This window comes from Dryobates pubescens, chromosome 10, assembly GCF_014839835.1.
Source record: "Dryobates pubescens isolate bDryPub1 chromosome 10, bDryPub1.pri, whole genome shotgun sequence".
Lineage (NCBI taxonomy): Eukaryota > Metazoa > Chordata > Aves > Piciformes > Picidae > Dryobates > Dryobates pubescens.
In genome coordinates, this window is record NC_071621.1 from 27513728 (window position 1) to 27534768 (window position 21041).

General features: G+C 42.3%; 1 protein-coding gene across 1 annotated transcript in view; it reads right to left on the reverse strand.

The window, feature by feature from the left end:
* Positions 1–16765: 16765 nt before the first annotated feature.
* The window catches only part of ATM (ATM serine/threonine kinase), a 71515-nt gene continuing 67239 nt past the window's right edge, over positions 16766–21041 (reverse strand). The window contains 5 exon segments of the mRNA XM_054164540.1: positions 16766–17689; positions 17821–17957; positions 18565–18628; positions 20151–20265; positions 20348–20434. Coding sequence (XP_054020515.1) covers positions 17509–17689; positions 17821–17957; positions 18565–18628; positions 20151–20265; positions 20348–20434 — 584 coding nt within the window. The 3' untranslated portion in view covers positions 16766–17508.

Here is a 21041-nt window from a genome sequence, read left to right on the forward strand (position 1 = left end):
TTGCTTGGGGTTGTTGTGACCCAAGTGCAGGACCTGGCATTTGGCCTTGTTGAAGCTCACCCCATTAACATTGGCCCATTCATCCAATCTGTCCAAGTCCCTCTGTAGAGTCTCCCTACTCTCATGCAGCTCAACACTCCCACCTAACTTGGTGTCATCTGCAACCTTACTGATGACACAATGTCTTCATCAAGGTCATCAATAAAGACGTTAAACAGAAGTGGTCACACTGAGCCCTGAGGAACACCACTTACGACCGGCCATCAGCTGGATTTAACCCCACTGACCACCACTCTTTGGGACTGTTTGCCCAGACAGTGCTTTATCCAGCAGAGTGTGTGCTCATCCAAGCCACGAGTGGAAATTTATGAACAAGATGTCTGACTTCCACAAGCATTGCTTGGTCATACAGAGGTTCCTTAATTCCAAATCCTTTAACCTTAATAGTAGTTTCATGCAGAGAACACTGCAGAAAATTAGTCCTTTTATGTTATGTCATATATATGTCTTCATATATTTAAGCACTCACTTTTAGAAATACTCACCCAACCCCAATTTCATCTTGAAATGAGAACTAGTAAATCATGATCTGTTGGACGTAAAGGAGATCTAAAATCAGCACATTTTTAGACGCTCTTTTTGAGATTTGCCTCAAGATAACTAACGTTCCAGTTTCAGGACAGTATTGTGCCAGGCCTGCCTTGTAGATTCATAATTTAAAAAAGCCTATAATCAAAGCTTGCCTGATGGAATGTCACATTCAGGCATCCATCCTGGGAATCATATGCCCGACCTGTATTACATTAGAAAGTAAATTATTTAGTTAGGGAGGAGAGCTGACAGGGAAAACACAACATCACCTGTTGGAGCATGTTTGAGAAGCTTGTAAAGAAATGATAATAAGGAAAAAAGCATTACATAAACCTAGGATATTATCAGCTCCTTTACAGCTTCAGTTTTTCAAAAGCATTCTTTGCAAGGGCAGTGATGAAGTGCAAGACTTTATATACATACATTATTAAGTTCACAGGATTTAACCACTAGAATCCTCTTGTCTGTGAATACTTTTACAGCATTTTAATGAGGTTAATGCTTGGCTTTTGTTTGGAGTTGGTAATAATGTAAGAAAATCTATACTGTAGAGAGTGATGGCATTAATTTTGTATTTTGCTGTGAGAATGAGAAAGCATTATTTTGCATGTCTGTTTGAAGATATTTGGGACACCTGTTCCATCATGATTAGTGAGACTGTGGCTAGCAGGTCAAGGGACACGTTTCTTCCTTTCTGTTTGGCAGCTGCAAGAGTGCAGCTGGAGCGCAGTATTCAGTTTTGGACTCTTCTGTACAAGAAATGCATAGACACAGCAGAGACAATCCAGCTGAGGACCATCAAGGTGATAAAGAATTTGAGGCCCATGAAGCATAAGAAGCTGTGTGAGCGGGGCTAGGTCAGCCTTAAAAAGAGAAGGCAAGGAAAAGTCTGCCTTGCTGAACTCTAAAGGGAGAGTGTAGGAAAGATGAAGCTAGCCTTCTCAGAGGTACACAGCGGAAAGCCTACAAACAATAGAATCCAGATGCAACATGGGAAATTCCAATTAGATAAGGGAAAAAATGTCTTCACACTGATATCCCCAAGGAGGTGAAACTTGGCCTGCATGGCCTCCAGATGTTCATTATTCTATGAACTACGTTTCAGTCATACAACAAGCATTTATCGAGTCTTATAGCAGGAGGATAAAAACATCTTGAATGTCTCCAAGATGCAGTAGAGCTTTTCTGTACTGACACTTTTGAGACTATTCATGCTTATGTCTTCCTTGGTAATATTGACAATGTTTTGTAGATACTTTCTATGTGACTTACAAGGCAATAAAATTATATATTAGCATTATATGTTATTTTACATGATCACAATAGACCATAACACAGAAGATTCAGCAGAAATAGCATACACTGATGAGGCATTACATGCTTGGACTGATTGAAAGTGCAAGGCCTGCTTTTTCAAGAAGCTGAATATATACTTTACACGTATGAGATAATTAAAAAAGAGTTGGAGTACAGTTATGAACCAACAAAGTAATTAATTTTAAGCAATGGGAATATTAATGTACTTTAGAAGTTACACATATATTTAAATGTCTGCATACTCTGTAGGCCACTGGTGAGTGAGCATGGCACGTTCCCAGCCCAGTGCTAAAAAAGTAGAATCAGTCAGGATCCATCTGCACTGCAGGTTTGCACTGCAGCACAGAGATGCTCAAGAGGGCTCAGCAGAATTGCAGACAGGCCAACCTGAAGTAGGACAGAGCTCATGCACTACATTGTTCTGTCTAAAAGCCGATCAACTCAACCTATACTTGAGACCCTCATTTCACTGCAGCTTCTGTGATTCAGAGAGGTTAACATTAGCAGATGTTGCTTACCTTTGGATCCAGCTACTCTTTTTCCCCACAATGTCCAGCCAACCTGTTACACCGCTCCCGCTGTAGAGATATGCCACTTTATGACTAATAGCCATGATAAACCAAAGTGGTTTCTACCAAGTTAGCAGCAGGTCTGACACCTGATTTCATCTTGCATGTTGCTCTCACCAGATTTTTCACTGTTGCAAGAGAAAGAGATTTGAGCATTTTATTGATTTTAAGGTGGAAATCTACTGACAGCATGAAAATATGTTAAGAGTTAAAATGGGGATTGTTTCCAAGGGATGCTGGTTTTGCTGTGTTCAAACCCATCAGCTGTTACCTCAGGAAGGAGATCAATTTTGTCAGTGCAGTTCATTGCATTTAATGATTTTTTTTTTAAAAAATACAAACAGCAATATCCCAAATAAACCCCAAATCCACTCTGCTGTTAAAAGTTATTACTCTTTCAAAGAAAAATAGCTGTTACAGGTGGTACAGCTCACATAGATGTGATTTCTTAACTCTGTAACTGTTTGGCGATACTTAAATGCAAGTAGTACATACACACAATACTGAATATTTCTTATGGAATAGTTTATGAACTCCAGCTGCCTGCAGGGAAAGACATTTTCCTTTGACAAAATAATGTATCCAATGAAAAGTATTCCAAGGGATCCAGAAGAAGTGTGTATTTTCCCTGACTGTTAATAATACTATGTATTATTCACTGGAATTAAGACCATGGCTCTTGCTACAGGCAGCCAGGTGGGCCAATGGCATCCTGGCCTGCATCAGGAACAGTGTGGCCAGCAGGAGCAGGGAGGTCATTCTGCCCCTGTACACTGCACTGGTTAGGCCGCACATTGAGTACTGTGTCCAGTTCTGGGCCCCTCAGTTTAGGAAGGATGTTGACTTGCTGGAGTGTGTCCAGAGAAGGGCAACAAGGTTGGTGAGGGGCCTGGAGCACAAGCCCTATGAGGAGAGACTGAGGGAGCTGGGGTTGCTTAGCCTGGAGAGGAGGAGACTCAGGGGTGACCTTATTGCCCTCTACAACTACCTGAAGGGAGGTTGTAGTGAGGCAGAGGTTGGTCTCTTCTCCCAGGCAACCAGTACCAGAACAAGAGTACACAGTCTCAGGCTGCATCAGGGGAGGTTTAGGCTGGAGGTTAGGAGGAAGTTTTACACAGAGAGAGTGATTGCCCATTGGAATGGGCTGCCTGAGGAGGTGGTGAGGTCGCCGTCGCTGGGGGTGTTCAGGGCGAGGCTTGACAGGATGCTTGGTTGCATTGTTTAGTTGATTAGGTGGTGTTGGATGATAGGTTGGACATGATGATCTCAAAGGTCTCTTCCAACCTGGTCTATTCTATCCTATTCTATTCTATTCTATTCTATTCTATTCTATTCTATTCTATTCTATGTTGTATTTCACTCATCACAGTTCCACTCAGAGAAAAACACTAGCAATTGGATCTTTCATTTCAAAATGAAGAGAAACAGGAAAATGAGATTTTCCCTGTAAAACTTGGACTGATCAACTCAAAATGGGCAATCACTGTGTGATGCCAATTTGAATGAGGTCTTTATAGACACTATCATATGCCTGTTCATGAACCAAATTAATGAAATCTTGGGGAAATCCTTCATGAGCACACAGCTCTGAGTACCATTAGCAAAGAAATTCAAGCATTTACTTGAATCTGATGGTCAAACTACCCTCAGAATCAGTAGGTGTTTTCTCCATTCCAGTCACAAGACAGTACTACTCCAAAGTCAAACAATTCTTTTGCTCATAAGGTATTATTGCCTTCAACTTTCTCAAGCAACTATGGTCCACTATCAAAACTGTTTGCTATATTAAAGTTACACCCTGCTTTGATGACATGCACTAATGTGTAATAGTTGTCAAACTGGATCTGGTAAGTAGGTTACTAGATGCAGTTGTCACCAGTTCCTTGATGGATTATCTTGTCAAGGAAGCCATTATAAAATACAAATGATATTCACATAGAAGGACAAATTCCAGTCTCATTGGAGTAAATGGCACAGGATTTTTGCTGAGTGCATTCATATTTGTCATTAAAAACAAATAAAAACATAGAATCATGGAATGCTTTCAGTTGGAAAGGATCTTAAAGGTCATTTAGTCCAACTCCTTCTGCAACAAGCAGGGACATCTGTTAACTAGATGAGGTTGCTCGGAGCTCCACCCAGCCTGACCTTGATTGTTTTCAGGGATCCCCATCCCACCTTCTGCCACCTCTGTGAGCAACCTGTTGCAGTGTTTCACCACCCTCACTGTAAAAATTTTCTTTCTCATATGTAGTCTAAATCTATTTACTTTTAGTGTAATAGGCCTATCTAAAATACTTGTCCTGATCCCTTTTATAAGCCACTTTTAAGTGTAGAAAGGCCATAATAAGGTCTCTCCAGAGCCTTCTCTTCTCCCAGCTGAACAACCCCAACAATCTCAGCCTTTGGTGAGAATGCCAATGTTTCAGCCCTCTTACCATGTTTGTAAGGTAGGCTCATTTTGTAAGAGAAGTCTCTGGACTCATTCCAAGAGGTCCATAGCTTTCTTGTGCCAACAATTCCAGAGCTGGATGCAGTACTCCAGGCAGAGTCTCTTCAGAGTGGAGTAGAGGAGCAGAATCACCTCCCTCAACCTGTTTGCCATATTTCTTTTGATCCAGCCCTGGATAGTTTGCCTTCTGGGATGAGAGTGGACATTGATGGCTCATGTCCAGCTTTTCATCTACCAGTACTTCCAAGTCCTTCTCCACAGGGCTGCTCTCAATCCTTTCACCCCACAGCCTGCACTGATACTGGGGATTGCCCTGACCTAGGTGAAAGACCTTGCACTTGGCCTTGTTAGACCTTATGAGGTTTACATGGGTCCATTTCTCAAGCTTGTGCAGGTCCCTCTGAATGGCTTCCCAAGTCTAGAAGGTCACCTGATCCAATAAAAAAAAGGGGAAAGCACCTCTTCTTCATAGGCAAATGGAACATAAACTTGAATATCTTTGGGTTTGAAACACAGGACACGTTGTAAGACTAGGTAAGCAGTTTCCTATTTCTGGGGACTAAACACCTTGACAAGTTGTCCCCTAAATCAGTTCCCAATTAGGTTTGTTTCTTAATGTTACACCATCAAGTACAATCTTAACAATCTGTGCCCTGATATGAAGAGCCTTATGAAGGTGGATGTGAATTTTCAGGGCAACAGGAGCAACATCAACTCTTGCTGAACTCATAAAATTGGCCTTTGAAATTGTATCTTATCAAATTGTAGTCTCCTAGATGTTTCTGAGAACAAAACAGTCTGTTCCTAAGGAATTCTCAGTTCTGTAGAGAAAGTGAAAGAAGAGTCATGATACTGGTAACCTAACTAACCCAATTTAATAAGTAAGTGAATAAATACAGACACTTTCTGGGGTTTCTTGCTTAAAATTGTTTTGGCTTTTACTGCAAAACTGTGTTCATTAACCATTTAATGACTTTTGGACTTTTTGAAGTGGATCACTATGTACCTAGTCCCAAGTGAATAAATGGTTAAAATCCCTTTCCCATAACCCAGCAATTTCATAGGAAATAATTGTTTTCTGATTAAATAAATACATTCTTTCAGTGCTGGAAGACTTAAAAGCAGGTTATCTGAAAAAAAAAAATACAGAAAGAACTAAACTATGGTTCTCTTTCACACAAGAAATGTTGTACACCAGATTGAATCAAAACCTATAAAGTTTCTCCTTTTTCCCTTCCTAAGTAATCATCAATTAAGGAAGAACCAATTGTTCACTGACTGCTGAGACTGACTTTCTTTTTGGAAGGAAAACAAGCAAACAAAACAAATCCTGAGTGTCAAACTTAGCACTCTGACTTCACAGGAACACTTGCTCCTGGCATGGAGCTGGCAGATACTCCCTCAGTTAGTGTCTCAAGATCCAAGAGCCATGACATATCTCCTGGATTATCCCTGCTACCAAGCAGGATTTCCCCACAGCACAGAAACTAGCCCCTGTATTGTCAGTTAGTTTAGTACTTACTGCAGGGTTCTTCTCCCCATTCATCCACCGAACAATGCCATGTATTTATCTTTATAGCTGCCTATTTGTATAATAACGTACATACATTTGTATTCCTCCCATATTCTCAAACTAATACTTGTCTGGATTTAGCTTTGCATTTTAATTTAATATGAAATTACATGTAATTACTTTTTGTAATAAATTTTAATTTGGAGTACTGATGAAGGCCCCTGGCAAGATCTGTCTCTCTTAAAACTGGCCTAAGCACCCTTCAAAAGCTATCTTGTGACTTAGCACAGTTTGGCCTACTTTCAGATGGAATTCATATTACATACATGGCTTTTTGATAGCTCTTTCAAAGTCTTTATCTTTGAAATCAAGTTGCAACATCATCAGTAAATCCAGGGTGGGTTTATTCCCGTGCATTATGCCGCCTTCTTCGTTCAGGATTGTGAATCTCATTGTTAGATACAAGGCAAAAGTTCTGGTGAAAGAGTATCTCCTGGCTTAATCAGTACAGGCATTCTTTCCTTCTCTTTTATCTGTCTAACTGATGTAACAGCATTAACCATGTAATAAGTAATGCAGGATAATATGCTATGTAATACAAATGCAGGAAACACGGCTCACTAATCAAAATTTATAGGAGGACAAAGTCAGCAAAGCTAAACTATAAAAACTTTATTAAGAACGAGCCTGCTGAGTTGGGTGTGTCCCACCAAGGGAGCACACACACTTTAGGGGGTTACATTATTTATACTCCTTTCCCCTGTTGCCTGATCCCCCATCCCCTTTCCCCACTGGCCAGGTACTTCAGGGTGCACATTCTTTTCCAACTGCCTATCAAGTTCACAGCCCGACAACAATACCCTGATTGGGGTGGTTCCCCCCCATTATCTCCCCCTACAGATATATGTAACCTTAAGAACTTTGTTTAACAGTTTCCTTACATGAACCACCTAACTATGGGACTACATAGGCTATCCAGAAATAAGGGGACTGATTAAGTTATCCAATAAACTCAGAGATTTCTCTTACTTCCCAAAGTGATGGACATTGCATAAAAATACAAAGGAACTTAGATATCCATTTTAAAAGGGATTGATCTAGAGATTCAATTGCATGGGTTCAGCCATCATTGAAATCAGGATCACAACTTACCTTGTTGACCAGGAGCATCATTTCCTTCTTATATTATTCTTTAAGAAATAAGCAATTCTAACAGGAAGGATACACATCAGTGTTTTCAGAATGTTCATGGCCCAAGGACAATTGAGCAAGGAAGTGGGAATTCTCCGGTGTGATGACACCTGCTGTACCCCGTGGACGATGAACACACACCAGTAGCTGGTTTTCAGAAGTAGTTGTCTTTATGCTGTTTTAGCTCTCTCTGGAAAAAAAAACCCACAAACTTTAGTCTCTCTTCATGTCCCTATTCTTGAGGAGTCTACTGTGGCCTCGATCACAGAATCATAGAATCAGTAAGGTTGGAAAAGACCTCAAAGATCATCAAGTCCAACCTGTCACCCAACACCTCACGGCTACTAAACCATGGCACCAAGTGCCATGTCCAATCTCTTTTTGAACACCTCCAGGGATGGTGACTCCACCACCTCCGTGGGCAGCACATTCCAATGGCTAACAACTCTCTCTGTGAAGAACTTTCTCCTCACCTCACGCCTAAACCTCCCCTGGCACTGTTTGAGACTGTGTCCTCTTGTTCTGGTGCTGGTTGCTTGGGAGAAGAGACCAATCCCTACCTGGCTACAGCCTCCCTTCAGCTAGTTGTAGAGAGCAATAAGGTCTCCCCTGAGCCTCCTCTTCTCCAGGCTAAACAATCATGATGGCATTTAACAAGTTCAAGTGCCAGGTGCTGCACTTTGGTCACAACAACCCCATGCAGTGCTACAGGCTGGGGTCAGAGTGGCTGGAGAGCAGCCAGGCAAAAAAGGACCTAGGGGTACTGATTAACAGCTGGCTGAACATGAGCCAGCAGTGTGCCCAGGTGGCCAAGAAGGCAAATGGCATCCTGGCCTGTATCAGGAATAGTGTGGCCAGCAGGAGCAGGGAAGTCATTGTGCCCCTGTACTCTGCACTGGTTGGGCTACACGTTGAGTCCTGTGTCCAGTTCTGGGCCCCTCAATTTAAGAAGGACACTGAGACACTTGAACGTGTCCAGAGAAGGGCACCGAGGCTGGGGAGAGGCCTTGAGCACAAGCCCTGTGAGGAGAGGCTGAGTGGTTTGTGTTGGAAGAGACCTTGAAGCTCATCTAGTTCCAACCCTGCTGCCATGGGCAGGGACAGCCTGGCCTTGAACAGCTCCAAGTTGCTGTAGCATGGGAGGTTCTGGCAACTCTGGCAACCCTGTCAGGGAGGGTGCTGCTCCAAGCCATTGCCCACTCTGCCAACCCCCACTTCCAACCCAGAGCTGTCTGCTCTGCAGTCACTAAACCCTTTCCTGCCTGGAGCAGCCTGGGTTTGCTGTGGGACTGTCACCCTCTCCTCTTCCTCCTCAGGGAAAAAGGCAGAAGCCCCTCTCGTTCTTTGCATCTTGCTCTTACTAGTGCTTCGTTACCACGAGCTCGACCCTAAATTTGCAGCAGACTAACACAGCTCTTCCCTCCTCTGCTGGAAACCGCGGCTGCTACACCTGCCTGTCGGGGGCAGGGGAGCACAGGAACACGCCCTGTGTGCCGTGGTAGACACTTATTTAACGGTTGTTGAACCGATCCCTTCTGCGACGGGGCTGTCAGCGTCCTCTCACCAGCGGAGGGCCACCACGTTCGCCGAAAGCTGCCCAGCCCTGGGTGGCACGGCCCCGGGGTGTGCTCCCCCACCGAAGAGAAGGCTTGCGGCTGCAGGCCCGGCCCCAGCACTGGCGGGAAACTCTCGCCCTGCTCTGCCCTGCCTTGCCCTGCCCTGCCCTGCCCTGCCCTGCCTTGCCTTGCCCCGCACCGCCGCTCGTGTTCTCCGTGAGGGGAGGGCGGCAGGCGGGCAGACCCCCAGCCGGCCCAGCTTTGTCATGTAGTGACAGGAATTTATCTTGTGAAAATACCTGCCTGTCAGACTGAGGGGGAGAAACAAACGCTGTGGAGAGATAAATAAACGGAGAATTGTAACGTGGAGGTTGTTCCATTGCTCAGGCCCTGGGACTGTCGATTTCTATATTCTTCATGAAAACTTAAGATTTTTGAAGGAAGTAGAGCATTTGATAAACTAGGGTGCTTTTCATGTGGTACAAATTACTTTTTAAACACCACCTTTGGTGTACTCAAAACTACAGACCAAACAAGAGCAGAGCATACAGCTCTGGAGCCCTCAGTATAGGAAGGACATGGAGCTGATGGAGCTGGTCCAGAGGAGGGCCATGAGGATGATCACTGAGGGAGCTGGGGTTGCTTAGCCTTGAGGAGGCTCAGAGGAGACCTTCTTGCTCTCTACAACTACCTGAAGGGAGGTTGTACCCAGGTGGGGGTTGGTCTCTTCTCCCAGGCAAGCAGCACCAGAACAAGAGGACACAGTCTCAAGCTGTGCCAGGGGAGGTTTAGGCTGGATGTTAGGAAGAAGTTCTTCACAGAAAGAGTGATTGCCCATTGGAATGGGCTGCCCAGGGAGGTGGTGGAGTCACCATCACTGGAGGTGTTTAGGAAGAGACTGGATAGGGTGCTTGGTGCCATGGTTTAATTTATTAGATAGTGTTGGATGATAGTTTGGACTCGAAGGTATTTTCCAACCTGGTTAATTCTATTCTATTCTATTGTAAGGCTCAACAAGGCCCTGGGCAGCCTGCTGTAGTTGGGGTGTCCCTGCTGACTGTGGGGAGGTTGGACTAGATGACCTTTGGAGGTTCCTTCCAGTCTGGACCATTCCATTGTTCTATGATCTTAGCCAGTTTTCACTTCAGGGCTTTGTTAAAATGATGATAGGTTGGACACGATGATCTTGAAGGTTTCTTCCAACCTGGTTTATTCTATTCTAAAACAATATGTTTGGGTAGGGAAGCTGGGTTTACTTTTTGGGTAGGATTAAAACATTATTTTCAGAAGGAGCTCTGTGAATGTGAGCTGGAGAAGAAGAGCTGAATTTTACTCAGTGATATTCCCTGCCCCCCCTGAGATGCTCAAAGGTCTTTTCCAACCTGGTTAATTCTGTATTCTGTATTCTATTGCAACATCCTTTCTAAGTACTGAATGTACACTGGTATGCATTTCTCTCTAGAATTTTTTGTTCACTATTAGCTTATTCTAACATCAAAATAATCTATTGATACTAAAATATGTTAGTTTTCTCTTACATGACTATAGTTTATTAGACCTTTTCAGAGACTGCGGTTCTCAAATTCTGTAATGTTGGATGTGGGGAAATCCATTCACAGTTGGGTTTTTTCCCCCCAAAACTGTAAAATACAAAGGCTGGGGCTTTTTTGATGTATTCACGTTTCTCTACAAGATGTGTTGGAAAGGACCTCCAGAGATCATCAATTTCAACCCCTCTGCAAAAGCAGAAACACGAGGGCATGTCCTACAGGAATATGTCCAAGTGGGTTTTGAATATTTCTAGAGAAGGAAACTCCACAAGCTCTCTGGGCAGTTGTTCCAGTGCTCCATCACCCTCACAGTAAAAAGGTTTTTTCTCATCTGGAGATAGAATTGCCTGTGATTGAGTTTACATCCATTGCTCCTCATCCTGTCACTGGGTATCACTGAAGAGAGACTGTCACCATCTTCCTGACAGCCATCCTTCAGATATTTGTAGACACTGACAAGGTCCCCTCTCAGCCTTCTCTTCTCCAGACTAAACACCCCCAGGTCTCTCAGTCTTTCTTAGCAAGAGAGCTGTTCCAGTGCCTTGATATCCTCATAGCCCTCTATTGAAGTCTCTCCTGTAGTTCCCTGTATCAAGGCAACAAAGAACTTAGATGTTTCAGAGGAACAGATTCTCCTCTTCTGGTGAAGAGCATTTACCCTCAGGCTGTACAAGTTAGACAATACAGTGCAAAGTCAGATATGTTGTACTAGTGGCTTTTCTGACTGTTTGTGGCATAGAGTTGCAAAACAAAGCTCATTACAGTAACATAAATCAAACAATGTTTTTTTATTGCCTCCAGTCTTTTCTGGGTCCCACTGATACAGATGCGATGTGAGGTTGAAAACAACTGGAACTACAGAAAACACAGAAGTGAACATTAAAGACAAACAAAACAGAAGTGAAGGAAGAGAACAAGCACACAGAAGGCAGCTGCCTTTTAGAAATAATTAAAATGGACTGGCACTCATTTCTTACAAGCCACTTGAAAGCTACTTGATAATTATGAAAACATTTATAGGCCAAGTTGACTTCCTTTGCTTATTGCTGGGAGACTACAGACTGCGTATTCTTTAAGCAACTTGCTAGGAACACCTAGCAACTTTGCCTGCAAGTAGAAAAATAATAATCTACAATACTTCCATCCTACTGAGAAATTAATTATGAAGGAGTCTAGGAACCTCACTGTGTTTTGCATGTTTTCTAGTTTCTCTAGTAAAGGACCTAAACCTGATCAAGAGCCTGTTTGTACAAGTACTACCAAGTAATTGAAATGGAGTATCCCCACAGCAATACACTCTTTGATAATTAATTTCTCAGTAGGATGGAAGTATTGTAGATTATTATTGTTTTTCTACTTGCAGGCAAAGTTGCTAGGTGTTGCAGCAGATACTTCCATTAAATTCAGACTAGATGCTCTAAGTACCATTTTATGGTACATGATATTCACTGTGGCATCCATTCAGGATGCACAAAATAGCCACTGCATGAAAGCATTGAGTATATTTGCATACATTAAATTTATTCAACTAAGCAAGGGTGGATAAAACTAGATTCCTAAATCCACAGTGTCTGCAGTCCTAAGCACTTACCAGTTTTACTGACTCAGAGATTTGTGGGTGGTCTGCTCCTACTAGGAGCACAGCTTCTTTATCTCTTTCTTAGTTTTTCTGTTGATTTCAGTTGAACCTATTTTTTTTAGTGGTTGGATTTATTCTACCTGTCTTTGGTCACTTAGCAGAGATAAGATCAGCAAGGCCTAACCAGTGCTTCAAGCATTTTACTTCAAGCATGCCTGCAATCAAGTGATGAGTAGCTGTAGACAGCAGCAAACTATCAAAAGAGCCTTCAGCTGTATCTGTAATGCAGGTGCCATAATGAAAATGGGCAACAGGGAGTGAAATACCAGAGACAGGCTGAAAGCTACATCCAGTAAGGGTGTTTGGAGTATTAAAAAAACAAACAACCAAAACAACCCAACCCAAAACTTCAAAACCATTGGAACCAAGACTTCAAAAAATTGTGTAGGAGTGTGAAGGAAAACCTTTAAAAAGGACAATGTGAACAGTGCAAACAGGGAGCCCACAAACTTACTTCCCTGTTTCACATAAAGTAAACCCGGTAATCTGGAACTGAATGATGATGGAAAGCTTTTGCTTTAAGTCATCACTGCTTATCCTGAGGAGAACCACAGTCTCAAAGGTCTCTGTTTCTCTTTCCATGCAAAATGTGTACCTGAAGACAATACCTCATATATTGTCATTGCTTTACAAGACCTTGCACATAAGTGGCAGAATTAAGATAAACAGATATGAGATAATTATAAACAGATGTGTCACATGGAGGTTTGTATCCACAGTGGCTTTCACAGACCTAAATAAATTGATTTTAAACTGGTTTTAATTGCACCAGTAAGCCTGCTGTGTGCTGATAGGGCATCAGTTAAGCCTCAGTTTCTGTGTTTTGACATAGCCAAGGGGCTACTGTGCATGACCTGCTTATGCATTATGCAATGTACAGGTGTGTTAACATAGTCAACGGATTAAGGTCAGAAAAAACCCCAAACAAAATCATAGGAAAAGTCAGAATCTGTTTTCAATTACACCTACATAAGAGAGATCCCATTACTCTCTGGAAAAAAAAATTGGCCAACAAACTGATTTTGAGAAGTATTTTAATTTTCTTTTGGTAACAGAAGAGCAATATTAAGTAGAACTGGCCAAGAAAAAAAACCAACCCAGAGCACTGGTTACCAGATCATGTCTCATAATTGCAGAAACTAGCTTGCTAGATGTGCAGTCTTAGGAAAAGATGGTTCTTTTCTATCTGGTTCTGTAACACAAATACAACAGTCTGTAGTTTTGATTTTTTTTTCCTCTTTTTGTTCAAACTTAGTGTTATAAGAATTTATAGCAGGTATAGGTCAACACAATGTAATTTAAAATATCTAAATTATGTATTTACTTGCATTTTGGTTAGACTTCCAGTTTCTTAACTCACAGTGTGATCCATAAGAATTGTCTCAGATTCCACACTGTAGCTTCAGAAACTTTTACTCCCTTTCAAGTAGGAGAAGCTGACTTCCTATCCAGACCAGATGTAACACCAGGGAGTTCACCTTTTCTCCGAGGAAGACATTTTTCCAATGGATACAAATTCTAAATGCTCATTTTGCTAACATTTCTTTGTGTTTGGCTCTACTCCATTGTGGAGTTGTAATTTTAATCTTTGTTTTGAAAACATTTAATTAAACACCATTTGGAGTCCACCTGTAAATGATGATTATTCAGTGTCTCTGTCCAAGGCCATTTCCTTTATTTCTGGCAGTTGACTGAACATGGCAGCATTGCTAAGGAAAGGGAGGTATGAGGGAGTATTTCTCGTAGTCAGTATCACTTTTAGGGAAGATGAAGCCTAACCACAGGGCATGCCTGAAGCATTAGCTCTAAACCCTAAAGAAGTATATCATTTATCTTGGATTTTGTTTAAAGTCTTTGTCTGTGCTGCTAAGTAAGAGCTAGGAAGCATGCTTGAGGGCCATGGATGTCCACCCTGCTTAATATCTGAGCTCTGCTTTGGACAGCACCAGGTGGCTCTTCCTCAGCAACACTCAGTTTGAGTTTGGCAGGCAGTTCATTCATAGAATCATAGAATTGTTAGGGTTGGAAGGGACCTCAGGGATCATCTACTTCCAACCTCCCTGCCATGGGCAGGGACACCTCACACTACATCAGGTTGCCCAGAGCCACATCCAGTCTGGCCTTAAAAACCTCCAGGGATGGGGCTTCTACCACCTCCCTGGACAACCTGTTCCAGTGTCTCACCACCCTCATGGGGAAGAACTTCTTCCTAACATCCAATCTGAATCCCCCCATTTCTATTTTTTTTTCCATTCCCCCTAGTCCTCCCTTTCACAGAATCACAGAAACATTCAGGTTGGAAAAGAACCCTCAGGATCACCAAGTTCAACTGATACCTCTTCTCTACAAGGTTCACCCCTAAACCATATCCCCAAGCACCATATCCAAATGATCTTTAAACACATCCAGGGTGGTGACTCAATCATTTCCCTGGGCAGCACATTCCAAAGCCTGACCACTCCTTCCATGAAAGTTTCCTAATGTCCAGTCTATGTCTTTCCTAACTGCCATTTAAAATCCACATTTCCTAAATGCCATTTAAAATTCACATACAGACTATGTGCTGTCAGCCTAAGTTTCATTTTCAGCAAACAAACCACTGTGTCCCTGGAGGAGTTATTCCCCACAGAAAAGCCAGAGTGCATGTTTGTTTCCAAGGATCAAGTGAAATTTATGTCAGCTGTGTGAAAACACACAGAAGGCTGATCTTGGTGCGTTGACATTAACTTATAGAACTAAGATACAGCATAAAAATTGTGGGAACAGTGCATAAGTAAGTGAAATGCTAATTAAAACAGAAATGCTTGACTTATGCCTCTGTAAAAATGCATAAAATGTTAACTAATAACAAAGTGAAAATATGCCACATTTTATTCATGGTTTTAAATAGGGTGTTAGGGGTTGGAAGGGACCTTCAGAGATTGTAGAGTCCAACCCTGATGCCAGAACAGGACCACATAACCATACAATCTAGTGCAGGTCACAGAGGAACACATGATTTGGAGATATATATTAAATGTACCAGTGGGACTGTGGATAGTGGATCTCCCTATTACCTGTATTCACTGACTAACCAATTACAGCAGGGCTTTTTCCTTCTTCTGTAAAACTGCGTGCTGTCAGAGTGAGATTTTTGTGCTCTACAAGTGCAGTGTTTCTGACAGGTATTGACTCCAGATACAGAATGCCTCTTTGGAGTTGTATCTGGTTGTCCTGAAGGGTCAAACCCCAAAACACGCCCTAGCCCAGACAATGGGCTAAGCACCTGCAAATGTGCTAACCTGGATGGTTCCTGGGGTCCAGATGGTCAACGCAAACGTATAGCACGTGTGCTTAACCTTGTGAGCACCTGTGAATGTGCAAACCTGGACACTTCCTGGGGTCCAGATAAACATGTAGCATGTGTGATTAACTTTGTAACACAGCTGTGAACTATGTGTGTCCTGGACATGTTTGGATAGACCCCATCCTATAGGTCCAGGTATCAGGGTTCTGTGTTACCAAAGGGCATCAATTGTCTTGGGACAGTATTTAAACCAGAAGTCAGGCAACTTGCATTGTCCTCACCCAGACAGCAACAAGAGCCAAAGGCTGCCCAAACAGCAGTTGAGGACCTGCGCTAACAGGCAACAACTACACCCAGCCCTTGCACCTGGACCAAGGCATAGTGGGGAAAAGCTCCAAGAGAACTGAATCCCAGAAGAGGCTACAGCCAGGCAACGGAGCACATGAGAGGCCCCCTAGCCCTCTCTGAGCCAAGGACTGCTCAAATTATAGCCACAGCATCTGGGAAGATACCAGACAGAGAAGCAAGGAGAAGAAGGATCCCATTTGTGGGAAAACCACAGATCACAGCACCTGTATTTCCAATTTGAACTGCTGTATTGGAAATGTTAGATCTGTGCTTGAATCAGTTATCTTTCTTTATATGTGGCATGTAATACCTACAGCCAAATAGAACCTGTAAATACACTGTGTAAGTAAGTTACAGTTGGGGTTGCTTAGCCTGGAGAGGAGGAGGCTCAGGGGAGACCTTTTTGCTGTCTACAACTACCTGAAGGGACGCTGTAGCCAGATGGGGGTTGGTCTCTTCTCCCAGGCAACCAGCAACAGAACAAGAGGACACAGTCTCAAGCTGCACCAGGGGATGTTTAGGCTGGATGTTAGGAAGAAGTTCTTCATAGAAAGAGTGATTGGCCATTGGAATGTGCTGCCCAGGGAGGTGGAGTCACCATCACTAGAGGTGTTTAGGAAGAGACTGGATGGGGTGCTTGGTGCCATGGTTTAGTTGATTAATGTTGGACGATAGGTTGGACTCAGTGATCTCAAAGGTCTTTTCCAACCTGGTTAATTCTATTCTATTCTATTCCTAATTCTAATACTACAGTGGTGTTTGAAGGTACCACCACCCAAGATACTAAATTATAAAAGATATAAAAATACACATTTTATTACACTGCTATGCTGAGCTTCACTGTAGTCAGTCTATTTTATCAAGGAAGTCTGAGCTACAAATGCTAAGTATTTTTTATTGTTTTATACCATTAATGTTATAAAGTACCAACATAATTTTATTTACAACAGGAAAAAAAGCAGCTGTGTTACACTAGGCTCAAATTCTGTTATCTATATAAAGAAGCATCCATTTATCTAAGGGCAAAAAAACCAATCCTGAAAAAAACCCTCCCTTCATTAACCATGAGGCTCTCTGGGTTTACTGTATATGCACTGTAGCATTATCTTTCAAGTATAACTCCCCCTTTTGAAATGCACTTCAGTGAGTTAATTCATGACTTCTGGTTTTTAGATCATTCTGCATGTTCATGTTACCATACAGGACTATTCTATACAAGACTCCAGCTATTTAACATATGAACAAGAGTGGGGAACCCTAGGCTTTAAAATTCTGAAGTACGCAGTATGCCAAAGCCCTGGTTGACAATTCAGAGTATGATGAAAGTAAATGGACAAGAAATGTTTTCTCAGTAACAGGCTGTTAAAAGACCACCCAACCCCCCCAGTGAATAACAACATGTATGAGCCTTTACTTCTGAAATACCAATCTGAAATGTTAAGACACCTGCTGCATAAAAATAGGTTTCTTGTAAAAATGTGCTGGGTCCTCCCATGTCACACCCAAGGTTTCCATCCAGGAAAGAGCTGGCTCAGATTTTTAGGATCCATGGCCTGCTGTATGAGGAGGTTCACCTGACCTCCTACACTGAGCACTGTTCCCTCCTCAACACCTTTCAGCTTCTCTTGAAGTCTCATCAGAACACGCTCAGCCACTTTGTTAAAGCTCTGGTCATCACTGCTGGCAGAACACAAAAAGAAAAACAAGTGCATTAGATATGGCTTCTGAACAAGTGAGCAATTTTCAGTAAGAAAACTGCAAGATAAGGCAACAGTGCAGCAGAGAGTGAGAAAAACAAGATCTTGCACCTGGCTTTTCTTTTACATTCCTGTGGATCACTGCCAAGTGTAGAGCTCATGTCAGCCTCATCCTCTGGTCTCTGCTGCAAATACAAAGCTTTCAAGGGGTTCATGGTCCAGTCAAACAGAGGATCATAGAGCAGCACCTACACAGTAAATAAACTATTTAATTTCTACTTTTAATTACAGCTAGCTCAGTTCCCTAGCAGGAAGAGTAACACTCAACTGGTAATGTTCATGGCTAACCCCAACACTAGGAGGTTTGTTGTTTTTAAAATCCAATAGAACTGAGCTAAACTGCTCAGCAGACAGCCCACACCGTCATTTGCAGGTACTTGAGCTGTGCATACACGACTCAGTGTTGCTACTCAGTCCTATCTCAGCAGGGAGGTCATTCTTCAATACCGTTCTGGGCACTAAGTATCACATTAGTTTTTAATGCATAGTATAAGCTGCTTTTAGAAATTACTTTTAATTCTCTTCTTTGCGACTGACACAAAAAGGAATGCTGCACTATGGCTAGAAGCATTTAAGTACTGAAGAGGGAAAACCACTAGTAGTTCCCATACAAACTGGGTTTGATTTTACCAGAGCTTATGTGAATCAAAATATCTGGCAGCCAGCAGGGCTATGTTCAAGTTCACCAAAACCTCCTACATGAGTATTTGCTACAGCAATGCATATGAAGAGAGACAAGAAACTGAAGGTGTTCTGGCAGGTTACTATCACAAAGAATGGGAAAAATCCTCTTACCTCTACAATAGTCAGCAAAGCTTCTTGAGAATTTCTCATAACAGCCATTGTTTTCTCACAGCATCTAGAAAATATTTTACTGTATTTTTAGGTTCTTCTTGTTAAGATGGAATGGCATGCTCATCATTTACATAACTGTACCCTTCTCAAGGGTTCATTTCTAACATATGAGTACTCTCTCTAACATTTCCATTAAACAGAAAAAAAAAGAAGAAATTTAGAAATGTAAGAGCAGGAGACTGGGGAGTTCACTCTATGCTCCCTATGGGAAAGAGATCACCTGTTCCACTGTCTGAAATGTTTCTATACAGAGAATTAAACACTAAATTAACACTGATCACAGAGCTATGCCACGGTGGCAGAACTGCTTGACTGGATGAAAAGGTGCATGCCAGAGGTGCTCTGCAACATGTTGGAGAATGCTGAGAGTGTTCCTTCACATGAAATGAACAGATCCATCAGGCAGAGACACTGAGCTATTTCTGAAACCTCCAATGAGTTTAGATAAGAAGTGGTTACCTACATTCACTCCTAAGCAAACTAAGCTTGTGGAAGGAATACAAAACTTCCCTTACAGGGCAGCTACTCAAGTGAAAGAGGAACTAGTCCTCCTGTAAAGTTCAGGATGAGAACACAGACAGACAACAAAGGTAACTGACTGTTCATCAACCCTAAGATGACTTGTTTATGCACTTACATCTATACTGTTAATTATAAGTCAGCCTGACTGTTTCTGACTCAGCATCTGCACCAGTGCCTTTTATACTGTATTTCCTTCAGCTGGAGCTAAACAATTAAAGGCTTTCTGTATCATAGGATAAAAGTTTCAGAAGTAACACAAAACTGTCAATTTGTCAGCATCGTGCTAGAATAAAGTGGCAGGGTCTTCTCCTTCACAGGACAAAAGTATATAGCAGCTACTTACTAATGTTAATTGCTACCTTACAAAGAGAACATTATGCACTTTCTTAAAGACGTGAAATCTGGGGTTTGCAAGTACATGAGTGTCATGGAAGTCTTGAATGACAGCAATGTCCTGCTTTTTAGGGCTCTCTTGGGTCATTCACAGATGATAGGATAAAAACTCAGTCCTTTCCTGTTTTGCAGCTCCAATCTCTTGTGGGATTTATATTTTGCATTTGCAAAGTGATATCAAACGTGTGACCCAAAAGAGAAAACAGACTGCAAATTGTATATAAAACTGAATACAACTAAAAGACTGGACAAAGTATTTTCAAGAAACTTAAAGGCTCCAAATATATGGTATAGCTTGGAAAAAAAGAGTTCTGAAGGAAAAAAAGTCCAGCATCAAGGGATGAAATTTAGCTGTGAAGCCTTTGGATGCACTGAGCCATCCTGGAATGCCAGAAGAGGGTGACAAGAACTCAGTAGTTGCTGAAGAATATGAAAAGCTGTGCAACAATAATGAACTTGTAATCAGTTATGTAAATAACAGCATATGAGTTAGAGGACAACATTTATGTCTAGGTCTCCTTTCAAGGATCAGAACTATTGAATATACAACAGTCATCATTCTGGAAGCACCCAGCTGCCTCCTTACCCCTGTGCAACACAGGAGCACTTACCTTCGGAAGACTCCTTCCACGCCACTAATCCCCATTCCATCCACAATGTCCCTGGTTAATCTAAATGGAACAGTCTCTGGTGTGGGAAGGATTTTACCTTGCTCAAAAGCAACCCCTAAATAAAAGGGTAATAAATGTTAAAAACAACAACTATTAAAGTAAAGAAAACAGAAGGTTCTCTTTCCTGTTCCACTTACCCAGATCTATATGCACGAGTTCTGCCGTTTGTTCATCTATCAAGATATTCTGAACGTGTCTGTCTCCAAGTCCAAGAATGTAGCCAACTAAACCAAAAAGAAAGCAAGTGCTGAAACCATATTTATATGCCACTACCTGACATCCCAAAAAGTGCCTCACCAGCTTTCTTGTAGGCCCCCTTAAGATACTGGAAGGCCACAATTAGGTCTCCTTGGAGCCTTCTCTTCTCCAGACTGAACACCCCCAACTCCCTCAGTCTGTCCTCATAGGAGAGGTGCTCCAGTCCTTTGATCATCCTCATGGCCCTTCTCTGGACACATTCCAGCATATCCAGATCCTTCACGAAACAGGGGCTCCAGAACTAGACACAGTACTGCAGGTGTGGTCTCACCAGAGCAGAGCAGAGGAGGAGAATCACCTCCCTTGACCTGCTGGCTGTGCTTCTCTTGATGCAGCCCAGGATGTGACTGGCTTTCTGGGCTGCAAGTGCACACTGGTGGCTCATGCTGAGCTTCTCATCCTCCGATCAGTACAACACGAGCAAAGGAAAGTTAAAGAGTATTTCTTCCCTCATGTATACATATTAATCCAGTAGAGAGCAAATGCCATCCCACAAATCCAAAAGAGTAACTGAATGCAACTGCAAAAAAGGGTATTCTCACACAAATGTGTATTACCTACTGCACAGACTTC